This window comes from Idiotropiscis lumnitzeri, chromosome 21 (assembly GCF_059441095.1).
Source record: "Idiotropiscis lumnitzeri isolate Australia: NSW breed Sydney's pygmy pipehorse chromosome 21, RoL_Ilum_1.0, whole genome shotgun sequence".
Classification (NCBI taxonomy): Eukaryota; Metazoa; Chordata; class Actinopteri; order Syngnathiformes; family Syngnathidae; genus Idiotropiscis; species Idiotropiscis lumnitzeri.
In genome coordinates, this window is record NC_142411.1 from 3,056,615 (window position 1) to 3,074,999 (window position 18,385).

General features: G+C 42.8%; 1 protein-coding gene across 2 annotated transcripts in view; it reads left to right on the forward strand.

The window, feature by feature from the left end:
• The window catches only part of LOC148316465 (MAM domain-containing glycosylphosphatidylinositol anchor protein 2), a 121,016-nt gene extending 107,198 nt beyond the window's left edge, over nucleotides 1–13,818 (forward strand). For both annotated transcript variants that reach the window (XM_088285906.1, XM_088285907.1), the window contains exons 14-19: nucleotides 1,353–1,373; nucleotides 3,140–3,295; nucleotides 4,432–4,593; nucleotides 11,338–11,468; nucleotides 11,663–11,759; nucleotides 12,650–13,818. In XM_088285906.1, the coding sequence (XP_088142032.1) occupies nucleotides 1,353–1,373; nucleotides 3,140–3,295; nucleotides 4,432–4,593; nucleotides 11,338–11,468; nucleotides 11,663–11,759; nucleotides 12,650–12,738 (656 nt within the window). In that variant the 3' untranslated portion in view covers nucleotides 12,739–13,818. The remainder of the gene's footprint in view (nucleotides 1–1,352; nucleotides 1,374–3,139; nucleotides 3,296–4,431; nucleotides 4,594–11,337; nucleotides 11,469–11,662; nucleotides 11,760–12,649) is intronic.
• Nucleotides 13,819–18,385: the final 4,567 nt, after the last annotated feature.

An 18,385-nucleotide genomic window follows, 5' to 3' on the forward strand; every position in this document is an offset into this window, starting at 1 on the left:
GAATATCTGTTGATTTGGGCGTGGTGGCCTTTGGAAAAAATATAATACATAAAAAAAATATATAAATAAAAAAAGAAATGTTCTATATATATATATATATATATATATATATAAGGGCTGTCAAAATGAAAGTGTTAACTAAAGATTTTTTTTATTAATTACCGCAATTAAATATTTTAACTCTTTGATTTAAAATACACTTAAAATCTGGTGATTTTACATTTATTACAATATATTATTCAAGTAAATACCTGTTAAAAGCATCACAAAAAATAGTAGAAAAAATGCGATTAATTGCGATTAATTAGGGAATTTTTTTTGCGATTAATTAGTTTAAAAAAAACTTAATTGCGTCATTTGTTTACCCTCCTAAAAGCTTAATTTGCCATAATCCATGCAGCAATGAGCAGCCCGAAGCTCAGCATCCACCCTGCACCCCGACAGGCTTAAAACTTTTTTCCTTTGTCGGGATGATTTGTTATTACCGGCTTTAATTGTTTGGATTCTAATCAATCCCCCCCCCCCCCCTCCCGCCTTTGCTTTAGTGGCTGAGGAGCGTCCATAAATCATGCGGCTACGTAGTTTTGTGCTTGAGCTGCTGCATCACATCTATTTGGCCGGTCAGCCATCGATCATTGGAAAATGCTCATGAATCTTCCTGGCAGGTTAAATGCTGTTTACTTTGCTTGGAAAACACTTTTTTTTTTTTTTTTTAAGTGCAGAAAAACGGACTCGTTGCAGTAGCCTCCACCTTTGTGACGCCGGCAATATTGTTAACCATGAAGTTTGGGACAGTGAAAGAACGACAGAAGAATTTAATGTGATTAGCGGATACAATGCTGGTTCATTTTGATGTTTTTAGCAAGTATGAAATAGGCTTAGCGTTCAAAATGAGAGTCACCTTGTCGAGAAAAGAAGCGGCAATGCAGCTAAAAGCATTTCGGAGAAAGAAAAATCCTATTAAAGTGGGCGGACTGGCTACACCCCCCGCCCCCCAATGAAAATGTAATGAAATGCCCCAACTTACGAGATACGCGTTTGTGTGAAATCCTCGTTGCCTGCTAGCTAACTGGGGGAAAAGGTTTCTCCTAGTCCGAAGTTGGCTAACGCCTTTCGTATGTTGTCGAGCGTTGATACACAGCCCAGATAGGCTTCATTGAGCGCTCTGCGGAACAGTTTATCGAATGCTCATTAGCCGGCTAACTGTGTCCTGACATGCTCATAAACATCCGGGCGTACGACTTATAAACCTTATTCACACCGAACGCCCCATTCAACTGATAATCAGTGGAAAAATAATCATTTCGAATGTTTATCAGATTTATGACCCTATTTCTTTGTGTCTTCCGCAGCTCCCATCAACCCTCACCTAAGTAAGTATGACGCCTCGCTCATTATCACTTGTACAAAAAGTAATCATGACGGGGGGGGTCGAAACATTTCCGCTGACGGCAATCCGTTCTTTCCAAGAGTGACGGATGGCGTCATGTGACTTGCACGCGCACGTGTTTACTCCGTCCGGCTAATGGCGTTCTTCATTGTTGCGCTCAACGTTACAAAATCACACGTTAAGTGATTGAGAGAGTGGAGCTGTGAAGCCGCTGGGAATATTTATTCATATTTTCGGGAGATGTACGCTTAATCACCGACATCATTTTCGGAATCCCTTCGAGTCATCTCCGTCAGTTCGAGTGCCGTTCGGTGACAGTGTGAATTGCTGTCTGTCTTTTTACGCATAATGATTATCAATAATGTAATATTTCCTTCATCGCGAAGGTTACGTTTCAGACCACCCGCAGCGATAAGTGAAATGCATACTTTCGGAACGCCCAATATATATATATATTTTTTTGCATTTTTTTTGTTCAGGTATTTAAACACAATTATTTATAAAATAATCCAAGCACTAATTACAATCGACAATTCCCGTTATAAAATGAACCTAAAGTCGTCGTTTTCTGTCGGCATAAAAAGCAGGATTACAGCGAATGACATTTTGTCATTTTCAATAAAAATTCCATCCATCTCAAAGTATATAAATTAATTCATACTAAATAATTTCTCACATACTATTCAAAAGATTTTTACCAATCAAAGTAATAAATGTATCTTTGGGCCAATTAAAAGCTTTGATATTAGATCTGCCATCCTTGCTTTTTCGCAGCAATTCTAGCTTCATAACGAGTTGAACAAATGAGGCACCATGACTTCAAATATGGCTCAAAGTTTCGGAAAAACTCCGATAGAACACGGATGGATGAATATAGCCATTTCTTTTTTAAACGGCGTGTGAAACCGAAAATACCACTCTTGGAGCGAAACCGTCGTTTAAAAAACAAACCAAAAACACACACGGTGCGCAGGTGAGAGGTTTCCGCGTCCTCCCGACCTAACGCTCGACCACTTTCGGCTTCCTCTTCCTCGGGACGCCCACGCAACTCACCTGACTAGCGGCTGCCCACGCCGCTTCGCTCAAGGTCACGACTCAGCAAACGGCTTGGGGCTGCGTTTTAATAAATCAATGAATATTTACAAGAAGCAGACGCCCAGCACGCTGAACGCCCAAATGCTGCTTCTTCTATTCGCCGTTTAGCTCCGTTTTTTTTTTTTTTTTATCACCCATGCACGCGACTTGGTATTATCTTATGATACACACATTTATTTAAATGTATTGAATTTAATTAATTTATTTCAATTCATTTGTAAATTTAAGTAAATTGGCCAGGAGAAAGTTTCACATTTTTCACACAATTTAAAGAAACGCACAAACTTAATTTTTCAGCTGCTTGTAATTGAGTACAATCCATCGAGCTTTTTGTGCCGTTCTACGCACGCACGCACGCACATTTGGTGTTGCAACAAAACAAGGCACAGCAGCAAATCCCTCTATTGTGAGCACTTCATTCTCAAGGAAACACACCATGTGAGCTCGCCAATGCCGAAGTCAGCGCAAGTTCACGTCTTCATTTCCAAATCTGTTCGTTATATCAGGGGGGGGCGTAATTAGGACTTTGCTGTTGTGGAGCCCCCTGAGAGACACACACACACACACACACGCACACACCGCCATGCTGGCCGCAGGTCTCATGAATATACAGCACACACACACACTGACTGTACGTTTGTACCTCTCCGTCAGGAGAGTTCCACTGCAGCTTCGAGGAGGAGCCCATCTGCTTGTTCACCCAGGACAAGAACGACGACTTTGATTGGACGCGGCACAGCGCCGCCACCCGCGACACCAAGTACACGCCCAACACGGGGCCCAGCGGCGACCGCGCCGGCTCAAAGCAGGGTGAGTACGAGCTCCTCGACCTCCAGCGGGTTTGCTGCCATTTTGTTCTGAAATTATCACGTGGGGGGGGGGGGGGGGGGGGGCAACTGTGTTTGGAATTGTTCAAAAGTGACATGATTTACTCATTCACTGCCATTGACGGATATAGACGCCATCAAGTGCTTTCGTTCTACATGGGATGGCATTGAATGAGTAAACTGGCATGGTATTAAATAAATAAATAAATAAATAAAGGAATGATTGAATGAATAGATAAATAAATAAATAAATACCTTTGAAACAATGTGCTCGCTGTCTTTTAGTGTTCTACTGCCATTAAATAAATTCATCTCACATGCCAGGGCCTTTCAGTTAGCAACTATATTTTAAAAACAAACAAAAACAAAAAATGAAGATAAATTTTGGATGCAAGTGAATTTTATGAGTTTCCGTTGCAATGTCTTTAGCCACAACTCGGGTCCACATTTTCTTTGCAAGTTTATTCTATGCAATGCATGCATAAATACATCCATTTGCACTTGGCGAGATATAAAATTAACAGTGACACGGACATGATTAATTTAAAGGCTTTTTGCAAACATGCTACTAAAAGTGCCACTATTTAAAAAAAAAAAAAAAAACACACACAGACAAATACAAAGTTTGAATTATTTAAAAGTTGGAGCTGCATAATGGATGCCTCGACCAATTTGCTCGACCCAACGCTATCAAAACAGCTCGCATGCCTCATCATCAGGTATTCAATAGTCGAGAATTGAGAATATGAGTTTATCTGTGACGGGACTTTGATATTCTGTAGAACTCGGGCAGCAGGAGCAGCAGCTGAAGCAGTAAATAATGCATCGGCTCTAATCACCTAATGGTCTCAAAATGTCCGGCATTTCATTACTGGCCTCCATTCCTCTTTGAGAATAATTATCTGAAATTCAGCCCGGAGAGATATTCCATTAGATTTTTGGCTGTCAAGGGAAGAGGGGGGGGCGGGGGGGGGCTGCTTGGTCGCCTCAACTCGCTGTTGTCATGTCTGCCTGTGATCAATAATGGCAGCAAACTTGCAAAACAAAATTAATGTTTTTTTTTTGGGGGGGGTCTGAAAAATGCTCTTTAAATTCTGAATTGTTTGTTGTTCCTTGAAGGATTCTACATGTACATTGAAACGTCGAGGCCACGGAAGGAAGGGGATCAGGCCCGGCTCGTCAGTCCGTTTTTCAACGTTGCCCCCAAGAACCCTTACGGCATCACCAATCCACCTGCTTACTGCTTTGGGTTCTTCTACCACATGTATGGGAAGCACATAGGTACGTAAGATACGTGCCGTATCCATGACAACCACAAAGCGTTTGTTTCATAGGTGTGATTTCAGATTTTTTTTTTTTTTTTTTTTAAATAAGTCAGTTTTACGTGGAATTTGGTGGGCATGTCTATCTTGGGTAGAGCCACAAAAAGTCGGCTGCACTTATGTTTTTATGTCACTAATTTTGACCACATCCAGATGTGTCCTTCAGGTTTTTTTAACTTGTGCGAGGCCTTGGCCGCTCCCACTTATTTATTTATTTATTTTTAATTCAAACCCTCGAGGCAGTTTAAAATTCCCAACATGACATTTGGTGGGCTTTTGTTATCATGAGTTGAACCACCCCAAAAAAAAAACCTTCAAGAAGCCACGCCTCGTTTAACGTGGCCATTTTAGGGACCTTTGAACCCTTGGAGATTATGTCGGCAAATTTGGAGCCAGATGGACAACACAAAATTTTGTGTCAACGCCACATGGTCCAAAAACTTGATGGTCCTCCCCCAAAAGAGATTGTTCGGTGTCCCCCTACCACGCAATAACACGCATGGTCGCTCCTTGCACTTTAATTATCATTGCGGTGTATTTAAACACAATTAAGGAGGAAGTGCCACCGTGAACGTCGTCACGGTAGCCTTGGGGGCTAAAATGACGGATGAATGCATTTGAACCCTAAGCTATCGGCCACCGGCGCATTTCGCACAATAGCCCTTTTCTCGTATGCCGTCTTTGCCGTGATGGAGCAGTTGTTTGTCTACGCCCGTGAAAGACTTGGAGAGTGACGGCGTTTTTCCTCATGGCTTTGCGATGCACTCAGGGCAGGATTTTTTTGTGCGGCTGTCACGTTGTTCCGACGAAGGATATTTTACTGTGGATCCCTTTGCAACACAACCCTTTTTCAAAAGTGGGCACCCCCCCCTCCCAGTTGGAGATAACAACCTTGCACGGACCATTTGAAGGTGGCAAAGCTGTCAAGGGAGCACTCTTCCAGCTTTTTGTCAGCCACTTCAGTTTCCTCCACCGGGGGCCCAATCAGCCGACTGCAAACGCTGGCGTGTTTGGATGTGTGTTTGTGTGCGTGGCGGCGACTGGATCATACACACACAAAAAAAAAAAATAAATAAATGCTTATATAGTGACGGGTTCAGATGGAAGCAAGAGGCAGATCCTGGATGACAGGACTGACCTGTTCTGTGTAGAAGTCGGAAGGCGTTGTTAAGCTTTTTAAAATCAAGTGAACTTACCGGTCGATTCGTGAATTCGATTTCTAGTGGAGCATTGAAGAATTTTCCGAAGAAGAGCAAATTAAATTCTCCTGAAAAGGTTATTGTACATTTTTCCAGGGGGGCGGCCATTTTGCCACTAGCCGTCGACTAAAAATGACATCACAGTTGCTCCGGGATCAGATAACGTCCAATTACGGCTCATCTTTAGAAAACAGATGAGCTGTGGGACTAGTGTGGCTGCAGAGAACATATTGTTAAAAAAAAAAAAAATAAAGAAATAAAAAATTGGGACTTGACTTCACCTTTAAGAAATATTTATTGTAAACTGGCATTTCATCAGCAGGCGATTTGGGTCATGAGAAATTGTATTTATTTCTTTTTTTTTTTCAAATCTACAATATAGACGTGAAATCCATAGATTACTGCAAAATTATGGGTAGCACGATATCTGCAACGGCTGGTTCTGTGCATCAAATGCAATATATGCCGTCGTGCCTTTAAGGATTTGACTTGATGATCGCTGGGTTTTAATGTTTGGATAACCCCCAAACGCTTCTACGTGAGCTTCCTCCCATGATGTAGTAGCTTTATGCTGTTATTTTACACAGTCCAATAAAAATGTAAAACCTCCCCAGAGCTAAAGACGTGAACTAGTCGGGACGCAAATACAATGGCGGGCAAAGGATTGACATTATTACTGCAGCCAGTTTAAGCCAGTGAACGCCTCTCATTGCATCTTGCAGCTTTGCAGAGATTACAGGTGTAATCATGCATTATATGTCCTGTGATGGTTCAGTTGGGGGGGGGGCAACCTTTTCCCAGTTCAGTGTCGCCTGCCCCGTTATTGTGCCAGAGCCACCAGGTGGGTTTTTTTTTCAACCCATGGGACCATAACTCTTTTTTTTTTTTTGCACTGATGCTGTTGCAAGTTACGGACCATCACCTCTGACATTTATGGGCTTAACAAAGCAGAACTTGAAGTCTTGTCATATCGTTCTGAAGCCTGTTTATGTGGGAACCAGTCTCTGAGGGAAATTGCTGGGCGGGGAACGGTCAACACTTAAAAGGTTAACTGGCGGAAGAACTTCAATTATTGCCCAAGGAAATGGAGCATTTATTAACTGTACAGGTAGTCATTTAATACAAGTGGTTTCAAAATAAAAGAAAGTATAACTTTTCACAGCCTGATATTATAGCCAACTCTCGTGCAAATGATCACATTTTTAATTCAATTTAATGTTGAACTAGAGTTTGTGAGTTTAATTGATTTCTTTTTTTTCAGGTTGGAAAAATGACCAGTAATGAAAATTTTTTTTTTTTAAATCTGTATCCATTTAATATACAGTTGGGATTTTAATAAATATATATATTTTTTTAATAGAAGCAGATTTAATTTGCAGTTACTCAGATAATTCTGATTTCAAATAAGTCATTTTTAGGGTGGGGGTAAAGGTTGTACAAGTGGAAAAATTTGTGGTGCAAGTCACCCCTGTTCTTTTGTGACGTTGTTAGTTGTCGCACAAGTGGAAAAGGGAGCACAAAAAAAAAAATCTTGCACCTATTCGTCTGTTTTCTGAAGGTTATCTTCATTATGCTTTTAGATGAGATGCGACCGATCTCAGCTGACAACCTTCGGACAATTGCAAAAAAGTATTTTAGGGCTACACTGCGGTGACCGAACTCAACTGCGCAGCTAACATGTGCGCCTCTCCCTCGATAAGACGCTGGCAGCAAGTATTTGGCAGCGTTTAGCTCGCGATTCTAGAGAGACGCGAGCGGCATCGCTTGCCATAACCGCCCTCCACCCGCTTCGCTTCCCCCCAACCTTCTGCTCCGCGTACAACCCTCTTGGCGGACTCCTCTCTTTAGGTCCTCATCCAGCTCCCTTCGAGTTCCGCCGCCATCAATAATACAAATAGACCCAAATCACCATTAGAGCTACAGAATTGTTCCTATTTCTTTTTTTTTTAATTGCTGTCCTTTTTATTCTTAGGCCCAAGAAATTAATACACTTGCCATTTTTGTAAGAGAAGGGAATGCTGGGAATGTAAATGTTTAAATTGCCCATCTGAGCTAAAGAGTCAGGACAAGTATGGAGGTCAAAGGTCCAGAGTGAACATCTGGAGAGGTGTCAGGAGCGGATGGGAAAGAGAAGAGGCAGAGAGATGAAAGCTCCGCCAGGTCCCCTGCCGAGGATGAGTAGGCCGTGACATTTCCAATTTGCTCAAATTGATCACCAGCCAGATTTTCGCTCGCTCGCCTGCCTGCCCCGCTCGTCTGTGGCAAAGCTCGAGCCCGGACGGCGGTGCGTTCTGATGAATGGGCTAAATGTCAAGGACGTGAAACTCGGCTCGGATCTTCAGCGGCCATGCTCCATTTAGAACGACGCTTTCTCAGGTCGGAGGAGAGGTTTATCCCGAAACCTGGTATGCTATCTTTGCGATAACCCCGCCTCGTCGACGTGAGCGCTGGTGGTTCAAAATGGTTCAAATACTGTGAGTTGTGGCTTCAGGACTGAAGCGCGACCCCTACTGGTCGTATGACATCATTACAGTTCACGGTCCCCCTTTCAGTCTGAGTACTTGCGAATGCTCGCCGGCGTCGAACTCCTTAACAGAGATGGAATTTAAAAAGCACCATTTGTAAAATCGTGCCAATTGTGGCTCACATGCTTTCGGGGTTTGTTTATTACTAAGAATAGGTTTTTTTTGGCGCATAGAACGTATTATTTGTATCGACATTTTTTATTTTATTTTATTTTTTTTACTAATCTCATCGAAGAAGTTTGAAGGCAGTCATCCTTGCTAAAGGGTGACCAACAAAATATGAAGGAACTGCTTTCAATTTCTTCTCTAAAACCATTTTATTCTCATCTGTAATCCTATTTTGTTGATGGAAACATATTTCATTGTAAAAATTCTCGACATCATTAAAAGGGTCGTCTGTTTATGACAGGTGTGGGAAAACTACGGCCTGGGGGCCACGTTAAACGTTTTAATCCGGCCCGTCGAACTTGAAAAAAATGAAATGAATAAATTTAACGTTTTATGAGGTGAGGTTACCAAAAGACAAAAAGACATCCGTCTAATCCTGGTCCGGCCCCTCTGTCAAATTTTAGAACCCAATCCAAAATTTTGCCCATCCCTGGTTTACGACAAAGCTCCTAAAGCGGTGACGCAACCTGAATTTTTACGTAAAATACAACGAAAAAAAATTATTTATGCTAATAAAGTTAAGTCATAAATGAAGTTAATCTTAGTCATGAATTTCAAACCATTTTATGGAAAAAAAGTATTCTTCTTGTCATATGATGCTGCACAAACTAGTTAATTCCGTTCCGTTCATAACCTGGAAAACTGCTTGCTTATGTCCAGAATCTCATAAACCGAGGCCCCTTTGTACTTCGCAGCCGTGTCGCTATGAAATTTTTAGATGCTATTTGGGGGTCGTGTGATGGACTCAATTTGTGGCTCGGCAGCGCTCCAGGTCGCAACACCGCTGATGAGAGGTGAGTAGAAAAGGCTCCAAAAGAAACTCCTCCATCGTTAGCTGGCGGGCGGCTTACCTGAGATTAGGGTCACGCTTGATTTCGCCGGCTGCACATCAAAGTTGGCCCGTGATGGCATTAAGCCCGTGGCAAAGTGCACAGCGGAAGGAAGTCTGACCTCACCACCAGCCGAGGTGGAACGACGCTGGTACTGTTCCTCGCCTTGCGGTGCATTCCCAGGATCGGTTCCTCACTCGGGACTGCCGTGAGCAGGGCGTCGGGATGCAATGAATGAATTTAGAAAATCCGACAAAGTGTTCTGCAGAAATTGAGTTTGCCTTTTTAAGGAATGCATTTGTGTGATATCGCCTTTAAAAAAAAAAAAATGCCTTCAAATATGATTAAAATCAAGTCATTATTTCGCAACGGTCTCCTCCATTTCGTCTTCTACTCTGATTGGCTGACATGTTTCCGTGAAAAATATCCACCGATTTTTCAGACATAAACGGATTAAAATTAGCGTCATGTTTTAATCTAGCGCAGATGGAAAGAATTGGTGAGAAAAGCAGTCTGAGCACGAGAATATATCATAGGAGTCAATTTTTATGAGTTTATGTGGTACGGGAGATTTTAGAGCACTGGTGTCAAACTCGAGGCCCGGGGGCCAGATGTGGCCCGCGACCTCATTTTACGTGGCCCGCGAAGGGCAAATCATGTACGTCAACTTCCTGTTTCTAGCGCATTTTCTTCACTTTTACCAGCATTGAGATAAGACATTTATTTGTTACTCATCCTCCCCTTTTAAAATAATTGGAAAAAAATGTTGAAGAATGAATACATTTGCGGATACATTTGTGAATGTGCAGGGAGATAATGCACACTTTTCTCCTGCTCGTGTCACACGTGTTTCAACCTCGGGATGCAGAGCCACCTGATCTAACGGCGAGTTGCAAGAAAACGCAAGTCAGCGCGCATGGGAGGTAAAACCAGCCGATCGAGTACAGGAGTCCACCTCCCACTGGGAAGATTCCTGCGATGAAAGAAGGCCTGGGAACGTACAGTAGAACTTTCTCATGTTCCGCCGGCGTACCGCTTACTTCTCTGAGACAAAAGACGCCTCGCGCAATCCGTGTGTTTTCAGTGCGGGGTGATGCGGTTGCACGCCGTGTCGTCATCGTCGGTTTCGGATCAAAGCCCAGCGCCAGACAAGAGGTCTCACCAAAGGGAGACGGGTTCAGGCGGTGTCTTAGCCAGATGAGAAGAGTTTTTTTTTATGTCGTCTGGCTCACAGGAATCTGCTCCAATAATACGCCCGGCGACCTCAACGGCAGACTTTTAAGAGGAGCTGACGATCACATGAACTTCGAAGACTCTAAACATGCCAGGTGGTGTCAGAGCACGCCTGACTGGCTGACTGACATTTCACGGCTCCGTTTTAGAAAGCCAGAGACGATAGCGGGCTTTTTCGCTGTCGGGGTTACGACAAGCGTCGCAAAGTGGTAGATTGTGTCAAATGTATGACGTCGTCATTTAAAGTGTAAAGTTTGACTTTGTCGTTTAGAAGAAATTTGTCTTGGTGGCCACAGGTGGGTGCAAATGTTTAGTGAAAAAAAAAAAAAAAAAAGTCACTAGCAGTGCAAGAAAACTTTTCAAATACTCCCTTTAACATTGTGATAATTTCATGAGTTGGGGAATAATTTATGTGCGCACGGAGAGGACCCGACTTAAAAATGTATCACTTGGCAGGACTCGAGTTTGACCTTCTCGACTGGGCTTTGAATGTCGAAAGAAGCGCCGGTGTGAATTGAAAATGCGCACGAGACAAAGGTGACTATCTGAGCAAAATGAAAATGCGTAGAAGGGCCCAAAAAGGTGCGAAAGGTCGCTCAGCAGAATGTTACCGTGGCGATTAAACGAGCCAATAAATCCTAATATCTTCTTGTCGGATTGTTTGCCGGGATAAAAAGCCCAAATTGTTGCCATCCCTCTGTTCATGACACTTTTCCAGTGTTCAAAAATACTTTCTATCTCCCCACAGGGACACTAAACGCCTTAGTGAAGCAAAAGGGCCTGGCCAGCGCTGATGGGCCCGTGTGGTCGCTAAGCGGGAACCAAGGGGAGCGCTGGAAGCAGGCCAAAGTCAGTGTCCATCCGACGGCGTCATTTCAGGTCGGAACTTTTTATTCATTTTATTAAATATGTTTTACGCAGCCAGTTTAAATCATAAATAAAGTGCATTGTCATAACAGTTCAATATTATTTTAATCCATTTGAACAATGCAGTAAAGACTCTCTGTAACCACCCAGGCTAAACTTAGCTCCTCCCCTTTTATGTCTCAAAAACACTCATTTTATTTCGCCAGGTGGTACTCGAGGGAATCCGAGGACCAGGCATCGAGGGGGACATTGCCATTGATGATGTCACGTTGGAGGAAGGGGAGTGTCGAGACCCGCCGCCCAGTGAGTAGCGCCCCCCTCCCCCTCCCCGCCCACCCTCATTTGAGAGTCTCCGTTAGAAATAGAAATAAAAAAAATTTTAAAATCTGGGTTCGTATAAACACGAATTGTAGACATTTGCCAGCGCTCATCTGGTGTCTACGTGGAGAAGACAATGAGAAGGTTGCCATAGCAACGGTGTTGTAATCAGACGAAGGCGGCACTGAAGGCAGCACGAAGGGACAATAATTGGACAGTATGAACAAATGGAGGTAAAAGGAGGAGAAAAAAAAAAAAAGGAGAGAAGTGGGGCACGGAAAATGGTCTGAAATTGAAGCGGTAATCTGGGCCAGGCAGAAATGATGCCGTTACTTTGATTCAATCTTTCTTCCTTATGCTCCAAGGAGCTTTCTCTCCAGAAACATCTCAACCTCACGTCCTGTTAACAATTCATGGAAAATGAGAGTACTCGTCTCTTTTCATCATTGTGGGAGAAATCAGTTTGCAATTTTTAGCCCATGTGACGTATTTATTTTATGATCTATCATTATTGAAAGCCATTTTTTTTTTTTAATGGATTCACTCCGGGGGCTGCGGGGGAGCGGTCGTCGGACCTCAGGACACCCCGGCGACGACACCATGAATTATAAAATTCAATCTGGCGCGATGAATCATACATGACTCGACGTGAGGTAAAGCAGGAGGACGTTTGAGGAATGGGGAATGCGGTCGGACGGAACGTGACTTGTGGCTGATGCTGTTAATCAAAAATAGTTCGGTTGCGAGATCAATGCCGCCCGTGCAACAAATGCAAAACTCGACTTTTGTTTCGCTTGCAGGTTGTCAACCTATAAATATGTCGTCACGGCTTCTTGGTAGTTCTTTTAAATATTTTTATTTTTTTTACCTTCCAGACCTCAGTGCCATTGCTCAGTCCACTTCCCTGCATATATGGCTGCTGTGCGTCACCGTGGCGATGACCCTCCTGGAGAGCCAAAGGTGACCCTTCTGGCCGTCGTCTCGGAGGCCAACCTTCAGACCTGCCGTCTGTGAGCTGTACCCTCGGCATCCCGTCACCAAAGATTCACGCATCCCGAAAGCGGCGACGGTCACCCCAAAACACCCCCTTCCTCGCAACCCCCCAGTGGACCGCATTGGGACAGAAACGAAGACATTAAAACTGTGATCAAACACAAAAAAAATAAATAAATCAGAAGAAAAAGTAATAATAGAGATGTGCTAATTTTTTTTTGAAGGAAAAAACAAACAAACAAAAAGACTTCTTTGAGAGTGCGGCGCTCCTCGGTGCGGGACTCACGACGAGCACAAAGAGTGAACTTTGGTGGTGCATCGACGGAGCGGCGGTTTGTAAAGCACAAGAACAATTTTATGAACTTATATGAAGAAAAAAAATATCAATATATATATATATATATATATCTTTGCAAGGCAGCGGAATATAAATGCTGCTGACATTTTGGAGGAGGAAATTGAATCAGACCTTTCTCTGTGTATCTTTATCTTCATTTCCCTCGCACCAGATGACAATTTTCTGTTTTTTATTTCCACCGGCCTCGTTTTTTTTTTTGTTGTTCTTTTATCTGCTTGGTGCTGTTCTGAAGAAAATCAAGACCTCTGGCAACGTTTTGTTCTGTCTGCTTAAAACCCCCAACCACCCCCCCCCCTCCCCAATGGCTGCCTATGTACTTTTTACACTGTGCCCGCAAGTCCAAGTGGCCAACGATGGCAGAACTAAAAAAAAAGGAAAACCGGCGAAACGACGGCAGGGCGGCGGGTGGCAAAAAAAAAAACAACAAAAAAAGAAAAACAAAGCAAAGGTCGAGTGATCCAGGACATGATTGATGACGGGACGACGGTCGGATGAGCGAGGCCTGACAAAGTCGAGTTGGACCGTCGGAGACAAAGAAGAAGCCACTTTTCTTTCTGCCATGAAACAAAGTGCCTTCAAGATTACAACGCGGAATCTCGAGCCCGGCTGTCACGCAACATCGAACACACACACGTTCATTCTTCGTCTGATGGGCTATTTTCTACTTTTTGCCCCCCGACCCCCCCCCCCCCCCCCCCCCCACGCAAGTGCTGATGGGGTATCAAGTCTTGGAGGCCAAGGACCATTTGCTAAACCGCAGGCTTGGAAACTCAACAAGAAAACGCAGGCTCTGGATATTTTTTCGATGGATAAAGACGCTCGTTGGATTTGACTACCCGACCGAGGTAGCCTTTTTTTTTTTTTTTTAAATAATCAAAAACGAGAGACGTTGGCGGAACCGCTCCTCTCCGCCGCCATTTCTACAACGCCACCAGAAAACAAAAGATATGAATAATAGTGATCATAATAATAATGTTGATAATAGTCCTGATATTTTATTACTCCAGCGAGAATGTTTCTCTGCTTTTACACAAACTGTGAAGTTATGACTGTGGACGATCTACCTGAGACCATAACCTTAACCAGCGGGGGTTTTTAAGAAATGTATTGTAAAAACACAAAAAAAAAAAAAACGAAAATGAGAACGTTTCTGTTCATTGTTGTTTATGACAAATACTTTAAGGACTTTTTTTTTTTTTTTCTCCCCTTTTAATTCTTTCGTCTCCCTCGCATTTCGGAAGCATCCAAGCGGACGGAAGCGTTACGAATGATGCCGATGGTGTAACGTTGTACGTTGTAAATGTTAAAGATTCTCTATGGCAGAGGTTTATGATCAGTGTTTTATGTTGGCACCAGGGAAGCACAACATTTTAGTTTTTTTAAAATGTTTTATTTATTTTTTTTAAATCTAGATTTCCCCTCACAAGTCAGAATTTACTAGGATTTCATGCTAAAGGTTCTGCAATTACTGCCTTTTTTAGTTTCCAAAATGGTATCGCTTGGGCCTAACAAATTTTATCTGGCTCCTCCCATAACGGGGCTCAGCGCATCCTCCCATTGGAGGAGTGCCGCCCAATCGCAAATTTGTCATCTGAAAGTGCTATTAACGCAGCATTTAAGTCAAAATGAAAGTAAATATTTGTATTCTTTTTTTTTTTTTCAGTTTTCTCTTGGAGGTCTGCAAGAAAGGCAGCAACTCCAAATTTCGTACAATATCCGGATGCGTTTTTTGCTCGAGAAGCTGAACGGCTTCAAGGGGTGGCGGATTGTACGTGTTCAGCTAATGTCGTAGCGCAACGAGAACCTGATACGATAATAAACATGCTGAGCAAAACAGCAGAATGATGGCCATCCTGCTGTTGTTCTTTAAAACGATTCCAACCTGTGTTTATATTCCCACGAGGCCCGGCTTACACTGAATGTATGCAGTACCATTTATGGGGGGGGGGGACATGCCGTTGCTGTCATCTGTGGCTTTATAGTAGCGAATGAAAATTGCCAAAGTTCCGATGGAAAGTGTTGGCGAGCATGCTGTTCCTTTTACAGCCAACCTTGCCCTAAAATGTCAAGAAGTTTAAATTGCTTTAAATTCAAATTTCAATCAAATCAGAATAAAAAGATGCAAGGGCCGCTTTATTTTTGTAACCTTAATTTATTCAACAATTTAAAACCAATCAAGCAATTATACTGTGTTTATACAAAGGATAATGTGTGTAAAGTATGTAGTTATTTAAAAAAAAACTGCAATATTGAGGCTTTTTGTTAAAGAGTGATGAGGCAAAAAGTGTATGTCCGCTACTCCACTGGGCGGCAGCTGAATTCCACATTTTGAACCAAAACAAGATTAATTTGTAGTTGGCTGAGCAGACTTGAGAACCATTCATGTAAAACAGCATATTCACAAATCGAACCTTGAAATGAAGCAGCAAGTGTTTCTGAAACTCATTTATTTTTTATTCTCCACAGTGTTCTGAAGAGCAATTCTGTTACTATTTTGCAAAAGTTTCGTAGTACGAGCAGTCGTAGTTCCCATTGCTCACATCCTACCATAATTAATTTTTTATTTAATTAATTTTTTAAAAATTCACAGCATTGTGAGCCATTTCAAAAGATTTTAGTACAACTCACAGGCCAGCAAAAATTGGATGGTGAGTTGCAAATGGCCCCGGGGCCATAATTTGGACACCACTGCCTCACAAGGTCTGACATTAAAGCATTCCCGTCAAAAGTAAAAAAAAAAAAAATTAAATAAATAAATAAAAGCATATCACTAAAATAGGAATACATGCACCGTGAGGCTCTTAATATCTCCTTAATTTCTGTACGTGCGCACATTCAATGCGACTAAATCTATAAATATGTAAAGAGTGAGATTTGATGTCTCCACTCCGCTTGATGAGAAACCTCTGTCGGCTCGAAGGCTGTGAAATTCCGAACGAGGAAAAACAAGGGTGCCAAGTGGACGTTTCAACATCCATTAGGTTTTTGCCATTCATGTCAAATGCTCACATATTTTTCAAGCAGCGATAGGAATGCCGTGCTTTGCCTGAGCCCGAGGCATTCCATCGAGTACGTGCTGCTTCGCTTACAAAGCAACATTCGGATGACAGCAGAAAAAAAAAACAAGACGCTTGTTAATGCCTTTTTCGAATCCACCCCAACGCTGAACGTTGTCGATGAGCTGTGTGGGTCAGGTGCGTGCACCAATCGCGATATCAAGAGGAAATTGCTTTTTTTTTTTTTTTTGTAGCCCTGCAGAAAAGGCATGACACTAATTGATTTTGTGTTGCACGGTTGCCATCTGCTTGGTGGTTGCAGGGATGCGCTCCCGCCGACAGGAATCGTGCTTTTCTTCAGCAAGGCGCTTCATTCGGCACGCTTCACTCGTTACCTCGGCGCAAGATAAATTGGACAAGTTAATTAAATATTAGGGCTATTGACGAGGAAGGGAACGAATGAGGACACGTCGCCATCTCACATTCTCTCCGAGTTTGGCGTTGGCTGAATTAATCATGCGTTTGTTCCGAGAGTTACTTGGTGCTCACTGTATCATTAGAATGTCATGAAAGGGAAGGTAATCACTCAATTTGACACCATGCTGAGCCCACTTAAAAACTTCTCGATTTCCGCGTCATACCTGCTTCCGAGCGACTTCGTCAAAATAGAAGCTTTGCAATTTGCCCAAATATGGCGACTAAAATGGTCGATTTGAGGGGGTGACCGAGACGTCCTCGTCCTTCGTCCTGATTCAAATTATCAGCTCATCGGCAAGCTTTGCAGAAGCCTTAGAACAGGCGTGGGCAAGCTACGGCACGGGGGCCACATGCGGCCCGTTAAACGTTTTGATCCGGCCCGCCGAACTTGAAAAAAATGAAATGAACAAACCTTGTTAATATTTGACTTAACAACTCGTGCTCGGTGGTTGTTTTCATAAATTCAGAATGGCTTTCGAAGACGTGATTATAAGTACATAACCAGGACAGTCGGCGTTTAAAATCGTAAATTGTCTCGTCTTTGCTTTGAACACCTTTGGATTCTTCGCGTTTAATTCTTCGCAAGAGGCTCGAAAAAAAGGAACAGTGCCAACATTTCCCTCGTTTGCTTATCAACCTCGAAAAGGGCTGAGCCACCTTGTGCCATCCATCATGCTACGTTTTTTTTTCTCAGTGTAACCATCCACTCGAGTGTTCTAATCATTAAACGCGCACGACTGTTGAATTCAACAAAATTGGCCGACATGATTCTTTTTTTTTTCCTTTTTAGCTGAAAAGTGATCAACACGAAGACGATTCCAAACAGTTCTCGGCCTTGCGAAATTTGGCGCGTGCGAGTTGTGCTTCCGCGATGCTTATTCGTCTTGTTTCTGTGTAACAACCAGCTATCATTCTTCTGTTTTGGGCTTCGTATTTAAACGACGATCAGGCGGCATTCGCCCCCCCTTCGCGTTCCGTTGGATTTATCGCCCGTTTTTTAGTGCCCTACCTGCAATTAATGAGAGGAATAAAGAAAAGAAATGTTTATTATGCTATGTGGAACGCGTCTGTTGAAGCTGGATATGTTGATTTTTATGAATAAAATGCATTTTAAAATATTTTTTTGGGTTCTTTCATAATGACTGGGGCAAGAGACATATTTCATCATGACTTTCCAAAATAAATGCGGTTCCAAGAAGGTCCTAAAATTGTCCCAAAAAAAAAAAAAAAAAAAACATCCCTCAATTGGGCTTAAGACAAGAAAACAGTGCGAAGACGCCTGAGGCGAGAGAAAATTCAAACTGATGACATTTAGTGTTTCAACAATACTCCGTTATGTAAAGGTCATGCTACAAATGTTGCTAACGCTAAAGCTAGCTTAATACGGCTAGCGCTACTGCTTTGTTCAAGCTACATGTGCGTCATCTGTGCCTATTTCGCAAGGCTCGACACTTCCATAATAACCTGTTGTGAATGTTGGTAAATGACGTGACCTTTCTCATTCAGAATCCGTTTTAACTCCCCCAACAAGTCTGACTCAAGCCATTCTCGATGGCACATGACAAAGCCTCCTGCATTACCCGTTTTTTGGGGCTCTGCGGGTGGCTTCGCATGGGCTGAGAAGAAGGAAGTGATGATGGACCGGCGTCTGTCTCAAGCCCAATCCTAACCCGGTTAACGAGTGCCGCTGCCCTCATGAATATTAATGAGCACCTCCCAGCAGGCTTCATACAATCTAACAGCATCTTTTAGTCGACTTGAAGGTGATATCAATTGTAGTGCATCTG